Genomic DNA, 26,149 nt, shown 5'->3' with positions numbered 1-26,149 from the left:
TAAAATAAACTATTTTATTATTTTAAAATATCAAATCACTTCGGTGTGATGTTTAACGTCACCCATTAGACGTTTGGTTGCTTACCAAGTTAAGATTTAAAGGAAGTCTTTGCTCTCTAATTTAGAACTCTCATTATTGGACGCTTACTAAGTTAAGATTGAAATGATGTATTTCCTATAAAATTTGGAACGGGAGAGGATCCGATTCTTTTATAGAGTAGATTTGTCCTTTCACATTGCCCAAATTTGTGTGGCGAAGATCTAATAGTATTAAATGTTTGGTCTCTTCTTGCCAAATGGGGAAGCGAGGGGCACATCAAATGCTTCATTTCTAATTCATGTATAGTGTGTTTGGCAAGCAACACTGCACTGTTTATGTCTGGTGAAGAAAAAAATGAGTAATAATTAGCATAGAAAAGTAAAAAAGTAATATTGAAAAATGAAAAAAAAAAAAAAAAAAAATTGTTTTGTAGTGATTTTTTTTATTTGAATAGTGGTAAAACAGTAAATGACGTGATATAAAAAGTGAACGATGTAGTATAAAAGTGAGAATGTTTTGATGTTGATTTTTTTTTAGAATAAAATGAATAATATCTAAGAATGTTGATGCAAAATGGGAAAGTGATCGCTTATGCATCCCTTAAGTTGAAGAATTATGAGCTCAACTACAACACCCAAGTATTAAAGCTAGCTGCAGCAATCTTTGCACTAAAAATATCAAGACACTTTATGGAGACGCGTGAAATCAAAGACTATTCCAGTTCACATACTGGGCTGGCAGCCTGTTTTCTTCCAAAGGGAGTCGTGAAGACTAGAAACTCTTTGATGTCCACAAACCATAAGAGCATCAAGTATTTATTCGTACAAAAAGAGTTAAACATGAAACAAATTAAGACAATGTTTGAAATTAATCAAAGATTGCGATTTCTACGTCAATTACTACTTAACAGAGCAACCCTTTTCAATTAGACCCGATAATATCACGAGCTCTGAAGACGACCATGGCTCGGATCACCGAAGGTAGCTTTTATTCATGGCCTTTGTGCAGTGTAGTAACAAACAGGGTATTTGGTGTTAACGTTATTAAAGTTTGGAGTGATTCAAGGAAACCCAAAACATAATAAGAAGTTAAAAGGAATTAGTCGGTTCACACTTGGAATGTTCAGAGGATGCCAAATTTATTCTTCATCAAGTTTTTCAGTCACCACCACACAAACAAAAAAGCCATTCCTAGCAAAAGGAACAACATCACACAGGCCATCAGCTACTTCTGTGATCAACACAGAAACCTATTACTTAGGAGGAGGAGCTCCTCTCATTTTGGCCATGAGAACCTTAGAGAACTCCGCAAGCTTCTCGGTCTCTGGCATAACACCTTTAACAGCAGCATCGGCACAAAACCTGTCGGCCCATTTCGCCAGCCCAGGAGTCTTGGCTTCGTCGAGCAGCTTCAGCCCATTCGTCTTCTCTGTCACCCTCAGCCAGCCCAACATACTCCCAAAAGCAATATCCAGGAGCCCAATTCGATCTCCACCAAAGAAAGCCTTCCCTTTGCTACACTTCCCAAAGGCTTCCTCCAACAGCGCAAGCGCTTCAGCCACTTGCTCCACCACCGCCTTCTTGGCTTCCTCTCCTTGGGCGGCCGAGATGCCTCTCATGGTCGGAAAGAACTGCACCCATTTGAATTTCATTACGAGCGAAAAATGATATGATCTACCAAACCAACAAAAAAAAAAAAAAAAAAGCCAAAAAGTTAAATTCAATTGGACTACGTCCCATATCAAACAAATTAATTCTTTTGGTGCAAGTGTTAATAGTTTGTTTCTTTTAGATGTTATCGAACTTGATAGAACTTGATAGAACTCATAGAAGTTACCACCGGTGCCACCTTCCTCTCCTCGTCGGCGACTCCGTCCACCGGCTGCCTTGTCGAAATGAAGTCGCCAATTTTATCGGAGCAGTAGGCGGAACACCCCTACCGTTACTGATTTGGCCGACACCCACCTCTAACTCTCAAAGGGTCAAGGCAAAACACCAAACCACGCCGTAAAAATCAAAGCTTGAAAACAAACAAACACTTGGTGTTCGGTTATCTCACTTAATTCAAATAACTACACCATATATTTTAACAACAACAGATCTAGTGAGTAGTTGAAGAATAACGATCGTCACCATCATAAAAAGTTCAAGCTAAATCTCATGATTCAACTACTTTTCACCTACCCAATTCTTCAAGTAGCCAATTACAGAGTTTTTTTTTTTTTTTTTTTTTTTTTTTTTTGGCACTAAACAAGTTATGGGTGTGACATCAAACACACAAGCAGAGCCAACTTTACTTAAAAAAGAAGGAAAAAGAAAAAGAAGCAAAGCATTAGGGAGGGGACTAATCATTATCACTATCAAAGAATCAGTACCTTGTCGTCGACATAGGCAGCCCAAAATCGTTGAATAGCACGATCGTACGGATCAGAAGGGAGGATGGAGGGAGCGGAGGTCCAGACCTCGTCAATGTATTGAACAATGATGAGGGACTCGCAGATAGGCTTGTCGGCGTGGATGAGAACGGGGATTTTCTTGTGGACGGGGTTGGATTGGAGAAGAAGCTGGCTCTTAGATCCAAACGTCTCTTCAAGAAAATCATACTCAACAGCTTTGATGTTGAGGGCAATCCGGGGCCTCATCACATATGGGCTCGGCCATGCACCCAGAAGCTTCACTTCACTTTTCGCCATCAACAATCTATTTGTGTTTGAGCTTGTGTGAAATGGATATTAGATATATATATATATAGGCAATGAAGTGCTCACGAAATATGTGTGGATATGGTACCGGTACGTTACACGTGCAGAGAACATTGAAGGGTAGATGAGTTTATTGCGTGGCATTTATTTATGCGGTTATTGGACCATTTCATTTGGTTCGACGCGATATTTCTTTCTCCTTGGAAGGAGAGCGTTGGTGGCTTGTGTGGCTGAAACTGCAACACGGCTGCTCAAATAGCTCCCATTCATAGGCGCCTTTTTCTAAGTACTACTACTCGTGAGTCAATTTTTTTTGGCTTAATTTGTAATAAGAGAATGATGCATCAAAGTGGAACTTGCAAGTAAGTAAATTACACAAAAAGCACCGGATCTTTACCTATTCTCTATCACTCATAATCGACAAAAACTATTCAAGCATGGACAGCACTAAGATTACTCAACTGGGGTTGCCTTGCCTCCATTCAAGACCCTTGATCAACTGTTTGATGACCCAAGAGAAGGGATTTCTGTGGAAGTCCATAATGTCTTCTGCAAACGTTTTCTTTTTCTCAAACAATTTAGAAATGGATTCTCTATTTCCTCAAAAAGAGACCAAATTAGCTTATTTGAAATAGGTTTCCGAGTTCCCAAGAGGTAGTTCAATCGGCTAGGGACCACGCCTAATGAAGCGGAGGTCACTAGTTCAAATCCCCTCTCCCCTTCTTGTGCGGACATCTCAAAAAAAAAAGAAATAGGTTTCCGAGGGACCCAAATGGAAAAACTGTAATATCTTGTCGGAAACCGCCACCATGCACTACTACTGCTATTGGTTGCCTTTCTTATTTTTATTTGCGCTTCTTCTTTCGTTTGATCAACTTCCTGTTCTTTTAACCCACTTGAAAGCCGTGTTCCTTTATTTTTTCTTAACCAGTTGGGTCCATTTGCTATATTTGCGACTGTATTTGAGCAATCTTTCCCTTTCATCATATCAAAAGTCTTATGAGTAACAGTACTTATTCTCGATTAAAGCATGTAATAAATTGGTTTATTTTCATATTATAAATGGTCCTGTAATGTGCGCCCCAACCACTACATCCACTAACGAGTCAACTGAACTTTTGAATTGTTGCATTGTTTGAGTATCATTTCCATCACAATGCATGATAACTAATAAAGTTTGCACATCTTGTCCTCTCTGATCCCACGTCAAATTGTTAGTCACTGATAACCTCACCATATCTGCCCATATCTTTAGGAGGTTGAAAAGAAGGGCTAGCTGTTTTCGGTTCTCTTCTTGTATTTTTGTCTTGGAAGGATGAAAGATTGTGTTACTATCTTCGTTTTGATTTATCACTTCCTACTACTTCATTGCCCTTCATCTTCACTTCCTTTATGCACTGATTTAAGTATATATCTCTTCCTCTCTTTCTAGTTTGTGTATATGATATCTGTGTTTGTGTTACCTAATTTGTGTTTGCTGATCGAGCTCCCTTTGTTTGGTTTAAACTTGTATAGGGGCACCTCTCATTCCAAAGGCACCTCTGGACTTTTGTCCTAATTACAATGGAAGTGTGTGCTGTGACTCATCCAAAGACCTGAAGCTGCAGAAGCAATTTCATGCAATGAATATATCTGATCCTGGCTGTGCTGCTCTCATGAAATCAATACTCTGTGCAGTAAGACCCTTGTCAACCCTGTTATACTCTGTGCAGTAGCTAAAGCTTCATATGTTTGGTTGCTCATTATATGAAGCGCACAGGCCATCTTATAGCCCATTGTCCTAGTTTAACATATGATAAAATCATTGAACTTGATGCTGCTATAAAATGCCAAACCTGTTATATGGAGGTGAAAGTTTTCGGGGCTCACTACTGCTCCTTGATGTCCTGAAATATGTTGTCTCCATGCTGCCATGGATGCAAATTATGCTCCAGGTTTACTATATATTTTTTTTTATATACTATTGTTCCGCATGCTTGCCTTTGTTTGGAATCCGAGTAGATACACATTGATGTGCGCACAAATAGTATAAGTACCGATTCGTTTACACAATCTTTTTCTTATTATTTTAGTTGTCGGCGTCTAGAAGCTTTTGGATTTGTCCAGAATTATGCCTTAAAAATGGGCTAATAGCATTCAAAAACTTATATATACATGGTTAGCCTCGGGTAGAATTTGCCCTTCAAAGAAAGAAAATAGTGCCTAAAAACTTATATATATATAATTAAGATTGCACTCAATTTTTTTTTTTTTTTTTTTTGAAGTAGGAAAATTCCATTACTTAAGAATGTCCTTGCTCAGTGATTACAAGCTCCCTGATGCATAAAGGGAAATTATCAGTCCATAAAATCTCTTGTTGGATAGTCACAGCCAATTTGGCTAGGCTATGTGCTACATTATTCCCCTGACGGTGCACGTGAGACACTTTCCACTCCATGCATTGACATAGCTTCTGTTTTGCCTCCTGCAGTACATGCCCATAACTCCCCAACCAAACCTCTTCATTCCTTAGGACTTTGACAACCTCCATGGCATCCCCTTCAAGCACCACTTTCCCCAGACCCAAGCTTTGGCTAATTTCCGCCAATTGATGTGCGACACTTAAGAGTTATAATATATTACCACGTTCCATAGCCGACATCTATGACGACCCATTCTATCAATATTGATCCGATGATAGTGCTCTTTTCGTGGCTCTACTCACCTATGAGTATTCAATGACTTAATATTGTGCTCATAGATACTACCAAGATATTTTAATCTAACTTATAGATCGCTCCCTTCGGCACTTGGCTACAAAATCGCAACCCATTCGATCCCAATACTCAGTGAGCTGTGTCTGGTCCCGTACTCGACTTGATACTGATTTTGATACCAAATTATGCAAATCACAAGTAGAATTTACCCTTAAAAACTCCCTCACAAAGAAAAAGTATTCAAGAGCTTAAATACATATAGTTAAAATTACGATTTTATCATGTGAGACACTTAGTATTTTGTAACAATTCTCTACTATTTCAGCTATCATAGTAAGTATACTATAACATTGGATCCAGTTTTGAATGACAAGATTGTAATAATCAGAAAGTTAAGACGTTCTGGACTTTTATTATTTGCAGAAGTGTGATCAATTCTCAGCTCAGCTATTTAAGGTTGAATCGGGATCTCGAGCAGTTCCTGTTCTTTGCAGCACCCCTCTGTTGGTGAACTCATCGCTGTCAAACAAGGCAGCAAGTAGCTATTGCTCAGCCGTCTGGGATGCATGCCAAAATGTATCTATATTGAGTTCCCCTTTTGCCCCTTCATTACAGGGTGGAGGTGGAGTACCAGTGGATTCTAGTTCTTCCAAGCTGAACGAACTCTGGCAGTCAAAAAGTGTTTTCTGCGATACATTTGGTGGTTCTGATTATGGATATTCAATATGTTTCGATGGTGAACCAGTTTCACTTCAAAAAAATAAATCTGATCTGCTTCCGCCAAAGGGCATGTGCCTCGAGAAAGTTGGCAATGGGTCTTATCTCAACATGGTTGCCCACCCTGATGGGTCTAACCGGGCTTTCTTCTCTGAAAAATCAGGCAAAATTTGGTTGGCCACCATACCTGATCAGCAAAGTTCAGGAGGTTCTTTGGAACTTGATGTGTCCGGTCCATTTTTAGATTTGACCGACCGAGTCTTCTCTGACAGTAGCTTTGGGTTGATGGGCATGGCTTTTCATCCCAACTTCGCCAATAACGGCCGTTTCTTTGCTTCCTTCAACTGTGATAAGGTCAAGACACCACGATGCTCTGGAAGGTGTGCTTGTAATACAGATGTAAACTGTGATCCTTCAAAGGTTGGTCCTTTTAATGCTGCTCAGCCATGCCGGTATCATAAAGTTATTGCAGAGTTCACTGCCAATGGGACCTCATCAGAACCTTCCTCGGTAGAGATCTATACATTTTCAGTTATTGCATAAAAAACATGACAGTAGCTAACCTTAAAAATTCCCAGGGAGACAGTGCCAGCCCATTGGAAGTGAGAAGGATTCTTACACTAGGCCTTCCATTCACATTCAATCATGCCGGCCAGATTCTGTTTGGACCTGCAGATGGATATTTATATGTTATGATGGGAGATGGAGGAAAAGGAGGTGACCCTTTTAATTTTACCCAAAACAAGAAATCCTTGCTTGGAAAGATTCTAAGGCTTGACATTGATAACTTACCAAGTGGGTATCTGAGTTCTGATGCAGTTATCCTTTTATGTATGAAGATATGATTTGTTCTCATCTGGGCTTGTTGTCATCTAATTACAGGAGCAGATGAGATAGGTGACCTCAATCTATGGGGAAACTATTCTGTTCCTCGAGACAATCCTTCTTCTGAAGAGAAGGACTTGCAGCCTGAAATCTGGGCTCTAGGATTAAGAAATCCTTGGCGCTGTAGCTTTGACTCACAAAGACCTCTGTACTTCATATGTGCAGATACTGGGCAGGTTCATAGGCTAAATTACTTCTAATTATCGCCTGCTTTTTCCTTTGTGATTTTAATAACAGCAACAAAAATACACTTAGCCATATATCTTTGATTCTTATGTTGTCATAATCCTAAAGGATCATTATGAAGAGGTAGATATAATCACGAAGGGTGGGAACTACGGGTGGAGTGTTTATGAAGGCCCCTTTCTCTACAACCCTGAGCAGTCTTCTGGAGGAATCACTCCTGCTAACTCTATCCATCCAATCTTTCCTGTGTTGGGTTACAATCACTCAGACGTAAACAAGAAGGAAGGGTCTGCAGCAATCTCTGGCGGGTATTTTTATCGTTCCTTGATTGATCCGTGCATGTTTGGAAGGTAAGAAAGCACCCTTTCTGATTCCTACGTAAAATTTTGCAGAAAACATTTGGTAGTAACAATCTTAACTGTCATTATATGTTCAGTTACCTGTATGCAGATTTGTATGGCAGTGCTCTTTGGGCAGCTGCTGAAAGCCCTGAAGATAGTGGAAATTTCACTACTACTAGGATTCCTTTCAGCTGTGCTCCTGACTCTCCAATCCATTGCAGCACCATAGCTGGAAATTCTCTACCAGATTTGGGTTTCGTATATTCGTTTGGGGAGGATAACAGGAAAGATATTTTTATTTTAGCCAGCAGTGGTGTGTACAGGGTAGTTCGTCCAAGTCGCTGCAACTACACTTGCTCGAAGGAAAATGTCACTGCTGTTATCTTACCGACTCCTCCTTCTTCGAGTGGAAACCAGTTGACTAACTCGCAATGGGTGCTCTTTCTTCCTCTCTCTTTTCTAGGCATAATGTTGTAATCTGAAAACGATTTGAGAGTGCATGGATGGAGATATGGAGAACTTGTCCAGCAACCGAGGGGTGTCTCTGCCAATAGGATCAATCTTCCATTCCCACAAGTGCCATTGGTTTAAAAGGGTCAAGATTATCCAATTCTGAGGCTTTGTTTCGAGTCACGAGGGCAGCCTTTACTTCACCTACTAAAGGGTTGCCTGAGGAGATTTTCTCTATCCAAGCATAACGAAAATTTCCATTAAAGTTTCAATCAATGGCAACACAAATAGAAAAACAATCCAAATTTAATTTAATTTAATAAAATCCAAGGGAGAAAGTTTCTAGGGTTCTTGTTTTATGCTTTCATTAGTCATGAATTGCCAGGCATTCAGGTGATCTCTGTGAAGTTTTTTTTACTTGGGTAGACAACTAGATAGAATCAATGGGAGAATGCCCTTGGACGACCTTATTTCGGAAAAGCCAGATGAATTAGATGCATAGCTATCGCTACAAAAAGCAAAAAGGTGTGAGATTCAGAAGAATGAATGTTAAAGAGGGTGAAATTCGAGGAGTCCATAGGCAAAGGGGGTTCCCTTTATAAGACTCCGCAAAAGTGAAAGAAATAAATGCTCATGTGTTTTAGGCTCCAATAAACATAGAGAGCATAAGAGATCTACTCCAACTATATGAATAAACTAGCCCAGGGTCGATTTTACTGGAAGATTTCTCCAAGCAACTTTCCCGATCAACATCTTTATGAAACTCTCATGCTAGGTTAGACAGAGGCCCTCTATAATTCCCCAATCCTACAGGAGTCCACTCTTTTTGCTATCCTAGATGTATTTTCCAATCCAAAGTTTTTATATAATGGTCCAAGGAAAAAATTCAAAGGCCATGCCCAGCACTTGATCATTGCATATGATAAGAAAAACATAATCCGTACTTTGAAACAAATAAAAAATACATAACCACTGTGACAGAGGACACCACATTAACTACTATCCTCTCGGTATAACTTTAGTAAAAGATCAAATACTCACAACTTTTAGACTGCTACTCCATTGCAGGCGGCCTAAACTTGCCAATTCCGGAGGTATGTCAAGTCTACAAACAGACCATGGTGAGATATCATAGGAAAAGGATCATATAATATACACAAAAAAGTATAACCAAAATCAGTAAGAAGACAGATTTAGCACACAAACTGTTAGACCTTGCAAAAACCGTGTCAGCATAATAAAATATTTAGGGCTTGTGTCACATAGAATAATACAAAATTAAACACCCCACCTAGAAATTTTTTTGGATGAGGTACACAAAATGGATTAGAAGATGGCTACAAGACAAGATGCTTTGCAATGAAGTGCCAGATTTTGTACAGAGGTATTGGATATTCAAACAAAGGTATGGCTCATTGTGAGACCAAGTTAATGGTCATACTGTAATAAGTGGAGTATCTTCAGTTGAGAAGGAGCTCCAGTCGATGAACCATCTTTTGCAACTACCATAAAATTTTAAGGTACTCTCCATCATTGCAAATGTACAAGTCAGAAGATCAGAAATGAGGGTCACATAAGTGACGTAAAAGACACTGGTTTATGGTCAAATTGACATTTCTAGTCCAACTCATCTGCTTTTGCTCTATAATTTGCCCTTGAATTGTCCATATTTTTCATTTAAACGGGTGACGCCTAAAACCAGCTTCAACTTCTCTTCTTTGCTAAATGCCTTCGCAGCGGCTTTATCTAGTAACACCAACTCCTACAACTTCACCAAAATTCCTGCATCCATTCAAGTGTGATAAGAACAGGAGAAAGAACGACACTAAACAACAGTTTAAAAATGAAAAAGAAAGCCACATTCAAACAGGAGACTAAGTTGGAGTGGGGTTGTAAATTGGCTACCTTTATTACTCTTTAATGTGGTGAAATTCAATACAAGGAAATCATCATTGGGAACACCACAGTGAGATAGCTTATCTGTTTTTATAATAACTATATTCCACAATTGCTCAGCCAATCTACTCCCAAACCAAATTTATAGCTTGGGTGTCATAAATGTGTTGATCACCTGGGTAGTAGTAGGGATGGTAACCCTGTAAACAACCACATATTGAAAGATCATGTAATTTTAATGCATCAAACATCAGTGAAACACCATGCTTTGGTGGTGCAAATTATTCAAGTTGGATTAAAAAAACGACAAATGAAAATATTAAGATTGACATCAATGTCAAGTCCGGTACAAAACTATAGGTAAATATTGGAAGTACTCCGTGTAATCATTGAATCAATGTTTAGAAAGTGTTTAGACTAGAGATCCCATCCCTCACCTGTACGATCCTGGATTGTGAAGGCATTGTTTTACATCCCTTATTGAGTTAATGGATTGTAAGGATACTCTGAGCATATGTTAAGTCCTTAATTAGTCATGTACCGGATAGAATTGAACTTTATAAATGATTTTAAGGAACTCTGATGGTATCTATGATTGATATAGTGCAGTTATGGCAAATGCTTTCTTTGAGCCATTACAAATAGTATCAAAGCCTACTTAGAAACATCATATGACGTTGGGTACTACAATGCAACACAAGCCCAAACGATGAAGTCACAGATTTGAGCGGGGGAAATAGTAATACTTTGGATTATCAAGGAAGTTTCAAATCCCACATTAGATTGGTGAATAAAAAGGTGGATGCATGAATAAGATGTTGAGTGATGTTGCCCAAGCCCTTTGTGCATTTATAAATGCTTCAATTGGTTTGAATAAAGAGATGGATGCATGAATAAGATGAACTTAAAAATGAAACTATTATTGTTTCGGCATTTGTACTTATATCATCTATGAAAGCAAACAAATGGCGATGGTTTAAATGGCTGGGGAATCCTGTAGAAAAAATAACATTGTGAACTCAAAAACCCTAGAATTTGTCTTTTCTTCTGTCAAGTGGGGATCCAAGTTCCCACTAAATTTTAAACTACCAATAACGGGCGAGTGCACCTACACACATGTGCATTATTGTTGTTTACTAAGCTTTGTGTGCGCATGTTGCCATTTGGAACTAGTCAGGCTAATATAGGATCTTTCCACCAAAGCCCAACTTGAAATAACAAATTCCAATACCAAAATTGCTATGATAAAATTATAGGAATAATATCAATGTCATGATGTTCATGAATGCCTGACACCACAGCATTTAAACAGTTACTAAGGATTGACTACTTGTGCAGTATATGTGCTATAGATCTAAAGAAAATGAAATCTATTGAAGAAGCACAAATATAAAAATTACCATGATTCTGGGTAGATTAGGTTAGCATGTCATAGGATGCCACCTCACAAGTTGACGCAAACCAAAATTGACAGTTTTTATCCACAATAATCAAATCAAAGTACCGCCAACAAAATCCAGCTAGGTCTGTTCATTCTCACTGTTATCCACTAGACATTTCTCGATAGCTTCATCACAAAGCTCAAGAGTGATTTCCATGTTCCCTTCTTCAAAGTTCATATCAATAAAAATGTTGTATATTTCTCTCTCTGCAGTCAACCCATGTTTTCTCATCTCTTCAAAAAGTTCCCTAGCCTCCATAAATTTCTTCCTCTTATGAAAACCTCTGATAAGGGCATTGTAGGAACTAGCCGTGATATCAAATCCCTTCTCTACCATCTCTCTGTGCAAAAACCATGCCTCTTTCATATTCCTTGCTTTGCAATGCCCTTTTATTAAAATGTTATAGGTGTTGCTGTCGGACATTACTCCTTGAGCACCCATGCTCTTATAAATCTCTGTTGTGGCACGCATGTTATTTCTAATACAGTGCTGCTTCAAAAGAAAATTATAGGTGGTGGCATTTGGCATTATACCCTTCTCCAACATCCATTTTAGTAGCCTCTCACCATCTTCCAGCATTCCTGACATACAAAATCCATTCATGAGCACATTGAATGTCACAACTGTAGGTTGGAGACCTCTATCCAGCATGTCCCGCAAGAGCTCATGTGCCGTAGCCATCTCCCCCATCTTACAATAAGCATCCATGAGGGTGGTAAAAGTAATTGTATCAGGATTCAACCCAGCCACCTCCATTTCTTTCATCAGATTTACAGCTTGCATTAGATTTCCAGCTTTACAAAGACCATTAATAATTGAGTTGTAAGTGCATACATTCGGTTGAAGGCCCTTTCCACACATCTCATGAAGAAGTTCATTTGCAGTGCCTACCTCGCCTCTTTTACAAAGGCCATCAGCAAGTGCAGTATACGTGACAACATTTGGGGTAAGCCCTTTCTGAACCATCTGATTGTGAAGAGCAAAGGCCTCTTTCATCTCACCTGACTTGCAATAACCATCAATAAGTGTTGTGTAAGTAACTTCATCTGGTTCCAACCCTTCACTAGCCATTTCAAGAAAGAGCTTAACTGCTTCCATCATTTTTCCACTCTGACAAAACCCATGAATAATAGCAGTATACATTATATTATCAGGAACAATTTTCCTAGCCCGCATTTCATCAAACAGCCTATATGCAGCTGGAACATTTCCCAACTTACAGAAACCACTGAAAAGAGTTGTATAGACCACATTATCTGGAAAATTTCCCTGGTTCATCATCTCCCTGAATACCTTCTCTGCTTCAACTACTCTACCAGTCTTACACAAAAGAAGTATTATGCTGTTGTAGGTATAAGGGTTTGGCTTCACTCCCTTTGTTTGCATTTCTTCTATCAGTTTCAACACCTTTTGTAGCTCCCCGACCTGACAATAACCGCTTATTATAGTACTATAACTAACTACATCAGGCATACAGCCCCTCAACTCCATTTGCATGAGTAAATTGTGGGCTTCTTTTATTTTCCCTAATCGACAAAGAGAATGAATTATGATATTATATGATGCAGTATTCCAGCAAACACCCACTGCAGGATATTCATTAAAAACCTTTATTGCTATCTCAGTCTCATCAGAATTTGATAGACGAGTAAGAAATAAATTACAAGAAGCAACAGAGATTACTACCCCATACTTCAACAATTTGTCAAAGAGTTTCCCCGCTTCATTAAACATCCCAGCTTCAACAAGGACTTGAAAGAAAATATCAAATACATATGGATTTGAACCCCAGTCCTTATACGTGTATATCAAACTTTCAACAAAGTGAGAGTATGCAAGACCAATATCCAAATTGGGTTTTGCCCAAAAATCACAAATAAGCACATGAGCCATTTTTAGATCCTTTGATGCGACAGCAATCTGAACAACGGCACAACGGGCTTCTAGTGTTGGGTCTCTCCGTAGGCACGCCCATTCAAAAAAATCCAAAACCATTTTATAGTTGTTCTTAATGTTCTTGAGAACCCAAATTAGGTGGTCATGCCTGAACTTGGATTCAAAAGGCTTTAGAATGCGGCGGAAAGGCTCAGAGCGGCGTAATTTTATTGCATTCGAGATCTGATGGACAAATTCCGAGTCTTTGATGGTAGGTTTTTTGGGGGAGTAATCAGGAAAAGGTCTAGTATCAGCTGAGCCTAAGGTGGAGTATCCTTGGCTCAAACTTCTAAAACAGAAGAGAGGCAAATAATTTGAAGCAAACCCCAAGAGTGACTGATGAGAGATGAATCCAAAACAATGGTCTGACAAGTAGATCGGGCACCTTTTCATGTCTGTCTGAGAAACCCATCAACACAAGCTTTGAGGATCTCTTGTCGATACTGCAGTGGCTCTCCTCCGTGTAGAAGAACCACACCAAAGAGGCCTCCTCATCAGTACATCACCTGCATGAGTAACAATTACTTGATACTAAAATCTGGACAGTGCATATATATGATACAGCAGAAATACGGCATGTTAGTCACCCTATCCCCAAATCGATTTTATTTTCCCGTTCATCATAATTATAACATGTTTAGATGTAACTAGCAACTTTATTGACTGCAAAATTAATGAGCATTTCAAATATTAATTCAATTACATACAGATGGTAGTGTGCTTATTACTTGGGCAAAAATAAATGGCAAGAAATATTGAAATTTGCAAAGAGGGAACAAAGGTGATATCAACACACAACAAAATGGTCATGCATATGGTTGTTTCTGTCCAAAAGAACGAAAAATAATAAAAAAAATTTAAGTGTTCATTGCACTGTCTGCGCGAAGGTAACAGAGTAAACTGTCGCAAGGTGTTTTTTTAAGTAAACTGTCGCAAGGTGTTTTTTTAACAATATATAACAATCTGTTCTGAAAGCTCGAGAGGCCTCGGAGCACAAACTTTTAGACATTAAAAGGTGATCAGTTATCCAACCACAAACCTGCGAAAAATCTTAGCAAAACCTCAGAGGTAGTACTGTAATTCCTAACATATACAAAACTAAGGGTATAGACTATCGACCTAACAAAGAACAACACATTATTAGTCCCAACGTACTAGGATTTAGGCCCGAAGCTTAAAATTTCGCATAATATGAAAATTCCAACCTTAAAGTTATGGATTTGATTGGACTTCTTTTTTCAGGCATGTAATCTTAACCAGCTTTTGTAATGAGGTTACAGGATTCCAAAAGCAAAATAATACTTTATAGAATGGTGTATTGAAACTATTAGTACCAATACTCAAAAAAACAAATTGAGCCCATTTGTAACCTGTCACTGAGCTCCATGAAAGTATGGTTCTCAGGCATTCTATCAAACATCGCTTAGGCAATCTCAAACAACTATACTGTAACAACCCAGCATCCCACAGTCTTACCAGACAGGAACCCCAAGGTTATATCGCCCATTGAACTTGTTTCTTAACGTAGAAACTGATGCAAATAATTTAGAGAAAGCGAAACCCAGTGTAGAATGAAGAAGACAAGGGAAACCCACTGACTAGAAAGGCGCACCAAAGCGATCGTACCTTGAAACCGAGAAGTGGCGGAAAGCTCAAGCTCAAGCACAAGAGCTTCGAGATATACAGTATTTGCTTCTGCTTCAGGAGGATGACATGGAAGTGGGAATGGGATATGCATTTGAATTAGCAGTGGCTGTTCGGTTGTGATTGTGAATAAGCAGATCTATTATTTATTTATTTTTATCTATTCAAAAGGGTAGACCCCGGATAAACTAATTGTGGCTATCTTATCTGGACGTGATTATAGTAACACTTATTTGTTGGGAGTTGCACAAGAAGGGCCACCGATCAGTCCCACCAGGACATCAATGGGAATCCAAGGCGGCTAATACTAATCAAGCATATATGGGGATTCTCCATTGCGGAGATTTAAACCCACGCCCTAACCACAATTTATTTATTTTATTAGCCATTCTATCAACCATTTTTTCACTATTTCCTTTTGCAAATCTAATAAATTTACCCTTAGATTTGTGGAATTATTCGAATCCCACAAAAATTTACAGGCAAATTTATTCATTCACTATACAAAGATAGTTGAAAAATGGTTAAAAGAATAATTTTTATCATTTCTTTTATTTTATTAATATTTACAAATTAAAAAATAAAATAATAATAATAATAAAATTTTAAAAAAAGAGTAGTGGGGAAACTATAGTTTTAGTCTCCGACCATTACTTAAGACAAATGCTATATAGCACGTTTATATTCCATAATTAATCACAACAACGCAAATATGATACTCCCAATTAACTCTTTATTTATTTTTTTAAAACAAATATTACCTTTATTTTTTTAAAACAAATATTAACCTAAGAGTTAATTATAATTGGTATATCGGTATCATAGGATAGGTATAATATAAAGGGTTAAATATCTTATTCCCTTGTGGTTTAATTTATTTATTTTTTATCATTTAAAGTTTACTTTTTATTATATGAGATATCTCTAATTTGCCTAAAGATAGATATAGTACTTCCGTCTAAATTTCGTCCAAAATTTGATAAAACATCATGTTAGCACTAATAACAAATTGCCATGTGTTCATATAATTAATTAAAAAATACTAATTTTTTTAATTAAAAATATTTAAAAAATTATATTTAATTATTATTATTATTATTATTATTATTATTATTTTAAAGTTTGGGGGTGGCTCCTTAGCCATGGGGGTGGACTAGCCACCCCCATTTAGCCGGTTTGGGGGTGGCCATATGGGGGTGGTTCAACCGCCCTTTTAGGGTTGGTTTTGGCCACCCCATTGGGGCCCTTGGGGATGGCCGAACCACCTCCATAGGCCGTGGGGATGGCAAGCCACCCCCAACCCGGCCATTTGGGAGTGGCCGAGTCACCCCCTTAGCCATATGAGGGTGGCTCGGGGGGGTTTGGGGTGGTTTTGGCCACTTGCTACCCGCAAACCGACTAGATAGTCCAAGCCAAAATGGCCAAGGCCACCTCCAATTTTTAATTTTTAATTTTTTTTAAAATATAATTTTTAATTTTTAATTTTTTTTAAAAAATTAATTAATTATATGAATACATGTCAATTTGTTATTGGTCCTGACGTAGACGAAGGTATCATCTCAGTTAAGCGTTTGGCAATATCACGATTTGACCTTTAAAATCACATTTTAGTCTTTAAAATTATGTGTAATCAAATCGTAATTTAAAAAACTCAATCCCAAACAATTTATTTTTTTACAATTTGATTTAAAGTCGCACTTTTTGTTTATGAAATCTAAATTTCAAACGCACCCTAAATTTAGACGGTTGAAAAAATTAGAAGATATCATTTATAGTGTTTTTTTATGGCACCTAGCCAAAATACAAAAGCAATATGCCCATTTTTACCCATCACCAAGCTCACTATTTTATTAGCTACTCATAATTTGTTTTTCTTATTTTATCTACTAAAAAGGTTGCTGTGATTTTCTTATTTTACACCCGCACCAAAAATCACAGCAACCTTTTTGTCTCGCTCTACGATTTTCGCCGCCACAACACTGTCTTCAAAAAATAGAAGAAGAATAACACAACCCCGTCTCTTGTTCCCGCCGGCGCCGCTTAAAGACACAGACTTGCCGTACATGTCTCTCTTGTTTGGCCTGCGAAGGGTTTCCCAATCCTTCAACACTTCAATACGCCACCGTTCCTTTACCCATCGTCACTTCACTACTCAATCTCCCACGGCCACGGGCCGAGTCGTGTTCGTTTCCGCCGGAGTTCATGAACGGCAGTTGCAATACTTTTACTCCGCAAATATCAAAAAGGGTGGCACCCTTGGCCCTGCCACTACGCTCTCCCCAATCCCTTTTAAAAATTGGCACGGCGAGTTCCGATTCTGCAACGGCTTGATCTAATTTTCCGTCCACGGTCAGCTACACATCCTTTGTCCCGACACCGGAGAGGTCTCCACTCTTCCCGAAGCTCCTCAACCTCTCCTTTATCCCGGTGAAGGTGGGGCATACTTGGAAGATTATTGGACTTTTGATTCCTATGAATTTAATACCAAGACAGGAATTTTTACGAGTACCAACATCGACAAGGAAGAAGATTGTAATTTGTTTGTGGTCGAAGCTACATTAGGTTAGGGAAAAGTTTCAAAATTGATGAAAAAAATAGGGTGTTCAATCGGTTGCCAACCGATTATAACCGCAAACCGATAACCGTTAACCAATTTGGTAATCAGTTATTATTTTATTATTATTATAAAATAACAATAATATAAATATTTATATTAATAAACTAGTAAATAAAACATCCAAAACACCATAATGGTGTTAATTTGGAGGGAGAATAAGATGAAACCCATAGGGATAGGGTTTCTTATTCTCCCAGTCCCTCCCTGCCTCTCAATCCCTCATTCTCTCATTTCACAATGCCCTCATTCTCTTGTTTTTCATCTTTTTGGAAACATTTTGGCCCAAAATGATTAAAATAAGCCCAAAAATAATCAATTAAAGGCCCAAAATACTTTAAAAGTCCAAATAAAAAAAAAGGGTTATAACTGGTCGGTTATTAGATTGAATAACTAATAGCCGTCGGTTATAAAATAACCGATAACCGCCTAGATAATTGCGGTTATTAAAAACCAATAACCGACCAAGTCGGTTGTGGCTACCAGTTATAGCCAATAACCAACGGTTATAACCGATTGAACACCCCTAAAAAAAAATATATGCATCCTTTAAGGTTTTGTGATGTGGGTTTAATTATTTTCTTGCTCTGAAATTGCACAAGTTCACTTTAATGTATAAGATCTATATTCTTCTCTCTCTATCACACTTATTCTAAGTGTATGTTTCTTCTGTTTGCATCTTCCAAAATCTGAAGATGAGCAAGTGGGATTGTTGGGAAACATGGAAGGGCCGGGTCATGTGAATTTTGCATGTGGTGGACATGGGGTTCATTACTTGTTGCTTGCATTGCAACAAAGAGTTTGTTTGCGTTTTCTTTGTCAAATAAATTAAAACAGAGTCCTTGTTTGTATTTGTGAAATATGTTGATATTGCTTATTTTTAGGCTTTTGAAATCTTTAAAAGTACTTTTAATTTTTTTATTAAACGGGTACTTTTTTATTTCAACGGACTTTTAAGTGTTAAACGCACTTTTAAGCCTATCAAACACACATCCAAACAGGCTATAGCTTAGATTACATGACTAGAACTAGAATTAGATAAAGACCATCCTTGATGGTTCATAGTGGTGTGTTTGCAACCACCCCGATGGCTAATGGTGGGTGGCTATGTGAAGGGTGGTCTAGTAATCCCTTGAGTTATTTGTACTATTTTGAAGCTTTTGTGGCGAGATTGACCATTAATTTTAAATGAACAGCTTGAATCTTTGAAATTGCAAGAATCCTCCTTAAATTCACGCCCTCCTTACTAACAAACTCTAAAAGAAAGGTTGCTAAAACCAACAAATCGGAGCTAATCTTCCCCATTAAATCATGGATCAGTTGCATCATTCACAAAGCTTCTAAACATGTAGAAAGATGAAAGATTTCCTTGGTTCTGTGGAAGCATTTTCCTAAGTTAGCAAGCTTGATGAGTATCCCAATCAAAACATACATGGCATGCATAAAATATTGAAAGCAGATCTGAGCTTCAGGTTCAGCTAGTTGACCATGACTTCCAAAACTTTATTTATTTATATTATTTTATTTATCTGGGTAAGTGAGAGAGGTTCTGAATCTTGGAAACAAGAATTTGTACTTTCACTTTCTTATATATTGACTTCAATTAAGACCCTTCTTGTTTCTCATGCTTATTATTATTATTTTACTTTTGATGAATCCGATGTCTTCTAGATCTAATCACATCAGCAAAAAAAATTAGATTTGAAAAGAAAATTTTCTGCTCTAGGATATAATTGGATAAGATAATAATGCGGACAAAATGAATGATTAAGATATAAACCATGATTGCATTATTCAACCCTTTTCTTTCTATTCCTGTTTCCCTTTTGCCTTCTTTTGAAAGGCTTAAGTGAGTGGTCACTCATCTAAAAGCTTTCAAATGGTCCTTCCAATATAAATAGAAACCTGAGGTTACCCTTGTTTTTGGGGGTGGCGAGGTAGGTAGGGGAATTTTATAGGAGCTTAACTATTGATTTTCAATGAACATATACACTAGTTTGTCACGTAAGTTTGTTGCTTAAATTGCTAGTAATTTGAACACACAAGAAAGCCTAGAGACTTACTTATTCGAATAAGTAGTTGGAGTCTAAACTTTATGTGTGTATGAGTCTTAAATTCTAACAATTTAATCGCCAAATTACTAGAAACCCTGTCACAGGGGCTCCTAACCGAATCTATTTGCACTTGTATACCGCTTCACCCGGAACCTTTTTAGAACTATTGGCTATTGTTACTGTTACTGTTTGTATTTGTATTTTTTTCTGTATTGCCTATTTTGTTTGGGTCTTGTTGTTGGAGAACCCACCCCGCTTTGTTTGATTGTTCATTTGTAACTCTTGTCCCATTATTAAATATAATAGAAAAAAATAAAAATAAAGATAGCCAATAAGAGGAAGTCATATGAGAGAGAGAGAGAGAGAGAGAGATTGGTGAAAACAAGGCATCTAATAATAGGGGAAAGCAAATAGCCAACCCAACACCGAAAGTAAGATAGCCAATCCCCGTAAAGGAAGAGCAAATCATGCACCTAGCTAGCTTCCTCTCTATTTCACTCCCCCAGCAGGCAACTTAATAGCTAGCTGCTTCCACAAAATCTTCTCAAATCTCACTTCTCTTTCCATAGTCGTAAGAATTATGAACATCACTCAATATCCTTCCATGACACTTCTCTCCTTCCTTTCTCTCTTCGTCTTCTTCTTGCTCATCATCCCCTCCTTAATTTCAGCCCAGACCTGCCAAAGAACATGCGGCAAACAAATCCTCAAATTTCCATTTGGCAGTGATCCTGGCTGCGGTGACCCACGCTTCCAACAATACGTCTCTTGCAACCAACAAAGGCTCACCTTAACCACTCACACCGGCTCCTACCCTGTGAGCACCATAGACTACACAAACCAAGTCATCTACATCTCAGATCCTTCCATGTCAACCTGCTCCTGCACACAGCCAAGCAAAGGCTTCGGCCTAGACTGGAATGCCCCCTTCACTTTTCACGACGACACCATTTTTGCTTTATTAGATTGTTCCACCGCCTCCTCCCCCATATACACATCCAATGGCCTAAATACCGACGGAAACGGCTCCAAAGCCCTGCTTTGCGCTAACGAGGGGACACCCATTTGCAGTTATTTGTATTCTTGCAGGCCTATTAGCACCATCAACCTCCCAATCTCAACGTGCTGCATTTACGCTCCGATGGATCTTGGGCCGTCGTTTGAAATGGATTTGAAGAAGCTGCAGTGCACTTCATATACTGGATTTTACAGCTTCAACGGCCAGGAAGCTAACCCCGAGAACTGGAACTACGGGATTGCACTCAAATATAAGTTCAGCGTGAATAATGATTACCCAATCTCGTGTTCTCAGTGCGAGAGAAGTTATGGAGTTTGTGGCTACACTGGAGCATACAACTCTTTTATCTGTAACTGTCCTAATGGGCTCAACATGTCAACGGATTGTTTCTTCACGGCAGCCTATAACAATGGCTTGAGGCTTCTTCTTCCATGGAAGATTAATGGTATTATATATCCCATTGTTTTTTTCTTTTTCTTCTTCTTTTCCTTTTTAGTTTGATGCTTAAAGTTCAAGTTATTTTCATCTTGTTGCAGGGGCCGGGTTGATCTATTTTTTGGCATGGTCATTAGTTTGGGTTTTGTTGTAGCTTATGCTTGGGACAATGGGATCCTCCAAATCAAGAATAAAATTGTAATGCTGAGATTTCTCCGAGGCTAAGAAAAAAAGCCAATGAAACCGGGCATCTTCGGGTGGCAGACAAGTGTGCACATTCCAGTGGACAGTAGTTTCATCTGATGTGTGTATATAAAATGTTTCAAGTACGTAACATCTTTAGTGCATTTGGAAAAGAATTAGAATCGGATAAATTAATCAATTCCATTCTATCATATAATCATCACTGTTTAAGGCACTCAGCAAGTTTAAATGTGGGGCATCAGCTGAAATACATGTGTGATGTGTGGTACAGCTTGTAAAGTAGAGCTTTAGGCCCAGAGGGATTCATAAAGAAATAAGATTAAGGAATAAGGTTCCTTCTTCTTAGCAGTGGGTCCACTAAGAGAGAATCGCTTTCTTGATAATGGTTTTTTCTTTATACCAAAAGCGACAGAGAGAACTTTATACCTTCAGTCTTGTTCTAAAACCATTAGCATCTTTGGCGGCAGGCCAACAGGCTACGCACTTCCCTTGCATCTTTTTACATTTACATTCAAGAAAAAAAAGATAAAAATAGAACACACACAAATTGTTAGAGAGAGAAAGAGAGAGAGTGAGTGAGAGTTTAAAGCAGAAATATTCATTTCATTGTGCTTCTCTGGTTTTATACATGTTTCTGAGTATAAATAGCAACCTCACTCCTCTGGAATTGTCCAGTAATCAAAAGGATGAAAATGGGGAACAAAGATGAAATAGCTAATGAATTTAGAATGAATATCCCCATTATAATTTATATCTAGCCTAGCCCTGACTTGAGTATTTACAGGGGTATACTATAACTGCAAAATTTGTATGGCTAAAAGTATCTTTCAAATTGTTTCATTGATGTCATCTCATGTTGCAGCACTGGGGTTTTCCTTGATATTGCAATTTGCTCCACATGCATATCATTTGTCTTGGAGATTGGTAATGTGCAGTGTAATAATCTTCGATGCACCCAAACTGGCAGAACTTCAAGTTGTGCCGATACTGTACTGTTCTTGAACTGTTGAACTGCTCCACCCACATTCCCATACTCACATCTTCCATCTTGAACAACTGCACCATGTGGACATCCATCTAATCAATATTCATCAATAGCTGCCGCCACACACACACATCGCGCACACACACACACACATATATATATATAGAGAGAGAGAAGAGATTGGAGAGCAGAACAAAGCAACATACTCTTAATTTGTGCTTTTCAAACTCGGATATGATAAACTGTGCTATGTCAGATGATACTATGTAACCCGGACCATTTGCATAGGGCGGATAATCTTCCTCTGGCCATTCCTGGACCCAAAAGAAAAAAGGACATAACGGTGTGAGGTATGCAGTACTTCAGGGTGACAGAATATCCACAAGTAGATAAGCACAAGTTCAGCTATTACCTAGAAATTCCAATGCAATGCCAATCAGGTAAAAATAACACATGCCAGGGAGATAACCATACAAACAGGGGCGGAACCAAAAAATTTGATGTGGGGTGCCAAAACTATTAAAGGACTTTGAATATCTAGAAGAGAACTATATTATTCCAGTACAGAATGTTGTCATCCAACTGTGTGGTAAAACAAATGAAAATTGAAATCAAACATAATTAGAAGTGGCATACACCACCTTCATTATATTAACTGATCACAAATCCTAACTACTACGTGTTAAAAAGGAAAATACGAATAAAAACCTATAACCAGTGCTTATTTAAAGTCATACAAAGACTATTAAAATGGTAGATCAAGCAACCAAAGGAAAAAGAGCCAACAATCCTTCTAAGGATTAGAGAAGCCAGGTAGGTGAATTCATACCTCATATGTCACTGCCCATTTTCCATGACGAAGGGGCTTGTGGTGATAGTTAATATTTCCAATATAAAGGCTTCTGTCTTCGTCAACTTTTCTTGCCTCCTTGATCACAGCATCCACCCTAACAAATGTGTCATCATCACACTTCATGATATACTTGGCAGCAACTGTGCGAACCTGTGAAGAGCCACATACAAAGACAACATATAATGTCTAGCAAGAAATTAAAAAAGAAAAAGAACGGCCTACTTTGGCTCTTTCCCAAGACTCACCCCATATTCGCAGATTGCTACAGTCTTCACCACAACAAGATCATAATTATCCAAGTAAGGAACTATAACTATATCACCAAAATACTCTGCTTCTTTCTTTAGCTCCAGATTTACTTCATTTCTTCCATGCTGTCAAAATATAAGTTTAAAAGCTGTAATATAAATATCAAACATGAAGATTATGCATAAATGGCTTCTCGCTAAAGAACACATCTCTGGCATCTTCACTTACCAGGGCTACAAAAAACCGCGCCACAACATGTGAGGATTTAATTAACTTATGCTGCATCCAGGACTTTCTAACAGCCATTCGCTCAGCAAAATGATTGCCAGCAGAGAGGATGCCAATGAAAAGCTCCACGTGCCCGTATGGAAGAGGCGGCGCTTTCCATTTAGTAACCATCTCAAGGTACATCTGAGGTCTGAAACTTGGGTGTGATGTGGGTAAGGAAGCACCAAATACAGATTCCACATCAATATCCCCATTGACGGAAAGTCCAGTGGCATCCTCAAGAACAAATCCCTGTGAACATTATAATAAATTTTTTAAGATGTCCTGCACTCATAACAATACAAGGGAGGACATATCACAAGGGTACTCACAGTGCGATAAGGAAAAGAAGTAACATGCCTCCCATCTACATTGATATGGTAACCTTCCAAGCCAGCACTCACAGTAAGAACAAATAATTTTCCTTCTGCAAAAGGGTATGGCCAGTCTATAGACACCGTCTTTGTCCGCCCTATCAGCCTCTTCAACCACCATGTTGATTTCCATTCTTCCGAGCGATTGTCATCATCCCGAATCCACTTCTCACATTTCACCTGCCCATCAACTTCATAAAATCCAGAGAATCAGCAAAGGTAAACAACGCCCCTTTCAAAAGACAGGTTTAATTAAACACAAGTGAACTACGAACTATATAAAGATGCTGTTTGAAAATCACCCAAAGCCTATGACCAAGAGAAGAAACCAATTGTTACTAAACAAAATCACACACCGTAGGGTAGGAAGGCAACTCAAAAAGAATTAAGTTTCTACGTTCAGGTACTGGCTACAAGCCTACAGCAAAATAGAAACACATAAACAACTATTTGATACCATAATGCTAAGCATTCGGCATCTACCAACCTACCGTGCAGTTATATATCCATGCACTCATTCTAGTAGCAATAAAACACAAACACAGAACAAAAAAAACAAGGCCCCACGCATTTTCTCAAGTTAAAAATCAGCAAAAAAACCCGTTGAAATCAAATCTCTACCTACCAGTTTCTTCATCGGCCCTAGACTTCCACCCCTCGCATCTCATCGCTGAGCTCCACTGCATCCTATAACACGTGTTCTGCTCGATTACGGGCTTCCCACTCCAATCCCCTTTCAACCTAGGGTTGAAATGCAGAATCTTAGGTGGGTCCTCCCCATCCACCGTCTTCAGCCCCTGCAACTCAATCATGAACTGCGACACCATCACCGACTCGTCGCCTTCCCTCAACACCGATATCTTCGGATCGTATTCCGAGTGAGCCCACCGGGGCGTCCCCACCACCGTAATGTGAGACCCCAGCGTCAGCCCGCACGGGATCACCAGCAGCCGGTTCCTCCGGTCCCGGAATTCCGACCCGGATAGCGAAATCGAATGCGGGCACCGCTCGGACACGTTCTCCGGCTTGGTTTTCTGATTCAGTTCGATCTTCCTGGACTCTAGCTCTTCCCAGAGCTTCTTTCCCACCACCCAGGCGTGCTTTGCCGCCTTGTGAAGCTGCGAGAACTCGTCCTTACCGGCATTTCCATCAAACAGACTCTCGTTGAAGACCAAGCCCGAAACTTTACTGAGCTCGCGCATTCGCCGTTCCGGTGTCTGGTACGCCGGCGGGTCTTCATCGGCCGGTTCCTCTCCTCTCTCTAGCGCCAGGACCCTCGGAAACGATTCGCCGAGAAACTCGAACGCCCCGTCGTCCGGACCCGGACCGGCTCCGGCCCGGAACACCAGGGGGATCTCGAAGCTCATGAAGAGCATGTAAAGAAACACCACGCCAATCAGAAGTTGAACCAACCTGAGCCGACTCGGCGGCGCGAAAGTTTCAAGCTTTGGCCGCTTCATTGTCCCCCAAGAACCCCAAAATGTCCCCCGCTTGTTTTCAGGACAATGAGAATGGGTTTGAGCAGAACAACAATGGGTAATGGTCCTTTTCAAATAATGCAACCTTTTTCTGTATCAATCCCTAACCCTAGATTTGAGGGGATTTAGAAAAGAGGTTCAGCTCGAAGGAGCTCAGATTCACGTATAAACACAAACACTATCAAAAAAGTTACCAAATAAAGGAGGGGAAAGGGAGTTTCTTTAGGGAAATGCAGCAAATTTTGAATATTCGCTTCCTTAAAAGGAAACGAAATCACAAACGATTGCTATTGCTCTGCTTATTAGTTCAGCCAAGGCAACATAATATAATGCAACGGCAGCGTTTCAGACACTTTACAGTTTACACTTAAGTCAGTGTCGCGCAATCTTTGCTATAGTATTTTTTATTACAGTAGTTGATTATTTTATAGTTGTCGGGAAATTTTGAATTTTATTAAAGGGATAGAATCATAAGGGACAAGTGGTCGTGGACCTCATTCTCTGGCACGTCTACTTTTAATTCTCTCTCTCTCTCTCTCAAGATATATGTTCGGATTTGTTTTATATTAAGGAATTTAGTTGGGGGTGTTAAATTAATATTAAATGAAAACACTTTATAACACAGATTAGTTGGTTGAGAGTTTGAGTTTTAAGAATTAAGAAGGGAAGAGACTGGTGGGGGGAC

General features: G+C 38.9%; 4 protein-coding genes and 1 pseudogene across 5 annotated transcripts; 2 read left to right on the top strand and 3 right to left on the bottom strand.

The window, feature by feature from the left end:
- Positions 1 to 1,159: 1,159 nt before the first annotated feature.
- Positions 1,160 to 2,774, bottom strand: LOC132177746 (glutathione S-transferase U17). Its single transcript, XM_059590189.2, has 2 exons — positions 2,415 to 2,774; positions 1,160 to 1,670 (listed from the first exon to the last, which is right to left on the bottom strand). The coding sequence occupies exons 1-2, from the start codon at positions 2,730 to 2,732 to the stop codon at positions 1,293 to 1,295; spliced, it is 696 nt and encodes a 231-aa protein (XP_059446172.2). The 5' UTR covers positions 2,733 to 2,774; the 3' UTR covers positions 1,160 to 1,292.
- Positions 2,775 to 4,653: 1,879 nt separating this feature from the next.
- On the top strand, positions 4,654 to 8,157 carry LOC132178443 (HIPL1 protein-like; annotated as a pseudogene).
- Positions 8,158 to 9,057: 900 nt separating this feature from the next.
- LOC132177745 (Pentatricopeptide repeat (PPR-like) superfamily protein) lies at positions 9,058 to 15,049 on the bottom strand. Of its 2 annotated transcripts, XM_059590188.2 has the most exons (4): positions 14,916 to 15,049; positions 11,313 to 13,795; positions 9,922 to 10,112; positions 9,058 to 9,798 (listed from the first exon to the last, which is right to left on the bottom strand). In XM_059590188.2, exon 2 carries the CDS (start codon positions 13,680 to 13,682, stop codon positions 11,433 to 11,435), a length of 2,250 nt encoding a protein of 749 aa, XP_059446171.2. In that variant the 5' UTR covers positions 13,683 to 13,795; positions 14,916 to 15,049; the 3' UTR covers positions 9,058 to 9,798; positions 9,922 to 10,112; positions 11,313 to 11,432. The 2 variants fall into 2 exon arrangements, with proteins under 2 accessions (XP_059446171.2, XP_059446170.2); XM_059590187.2 differs by lacking the exon at positions 9,922 to 10,112.
- A 4,997-nt stretch (positions 15,050 to 20,046) lies between these two features.
- On the top strand, positions 20,047 to 21,487 carry LOC132179804 (Putative membrane lipoprotein). The gene is made up of 2 exons (XM_059592582.2): positions 20,047 to 21,064; positions 21,156 to 21,487. Exons 1-2 carry the CDS (start codon positions 20,182 to 20,184, stop codon positions 21,206 to 21,208), a joined length of 936 nt encoding a protein of 311 aa, XP_059448565.2. The 5' UTR covers positions 20,047 to 20,181; the 3' UTR covers positions 21,209 to 21,487.
- Positions 21,488 to 21,834: 347 nt separating this feature from the next.
- LOC132177612 (hydroxyproline O-galactosyltransferase GALT6) lies at positions 21,835 to 25,733 on the bottom strand. The gene is made up of 7 exons (XM_059590001.1): positions 24,612 to 25,733; positions 23,945 to 24,177; positions 23,574 to 23,864; positions 23,342 to 23,470; positions 23,073 to 23,246; positions 22,450 to 22,557; positions 21,835 to 22,314 (listed from the first exon to the last, which is right to left on the bottom strand). The coding sequence occupies exons 1-7, from the start codon at positions 25,444 to 25,446 to the stop codon at positions 22,105 to 22,107; spliced, it is 1,980 nt and encodes a 659-aa protein (XP_059445984.1). The 5' UTR covers positions 25,447 to 25,733; the 3' UTR covers positions 21,835 to 22,104.
- Positions 25,734 to 26,149: the final 416 nt, after the last annotated feature.

This window comes from Corylus avellana, chromosome 4 (genome assembly GCF_965113065.1).
Source record: "Corylus avellana chromosome 4, dhCorAvel1.hap1.2, whole genome shotgun sequence".
Taxonomy (NCBI): domain Eukaryota; kingdom Viridiplantae; phylum Streptophyta; class Magnoliopsida; order Fagales; family Betulaceae; genus Corylus; species Corylus avellana.
The sequence above is the reverse complement of the archived record's forward strand: the minus strand, read 5'-3'. Positions and strand labels throughout refer to the sequence as shown.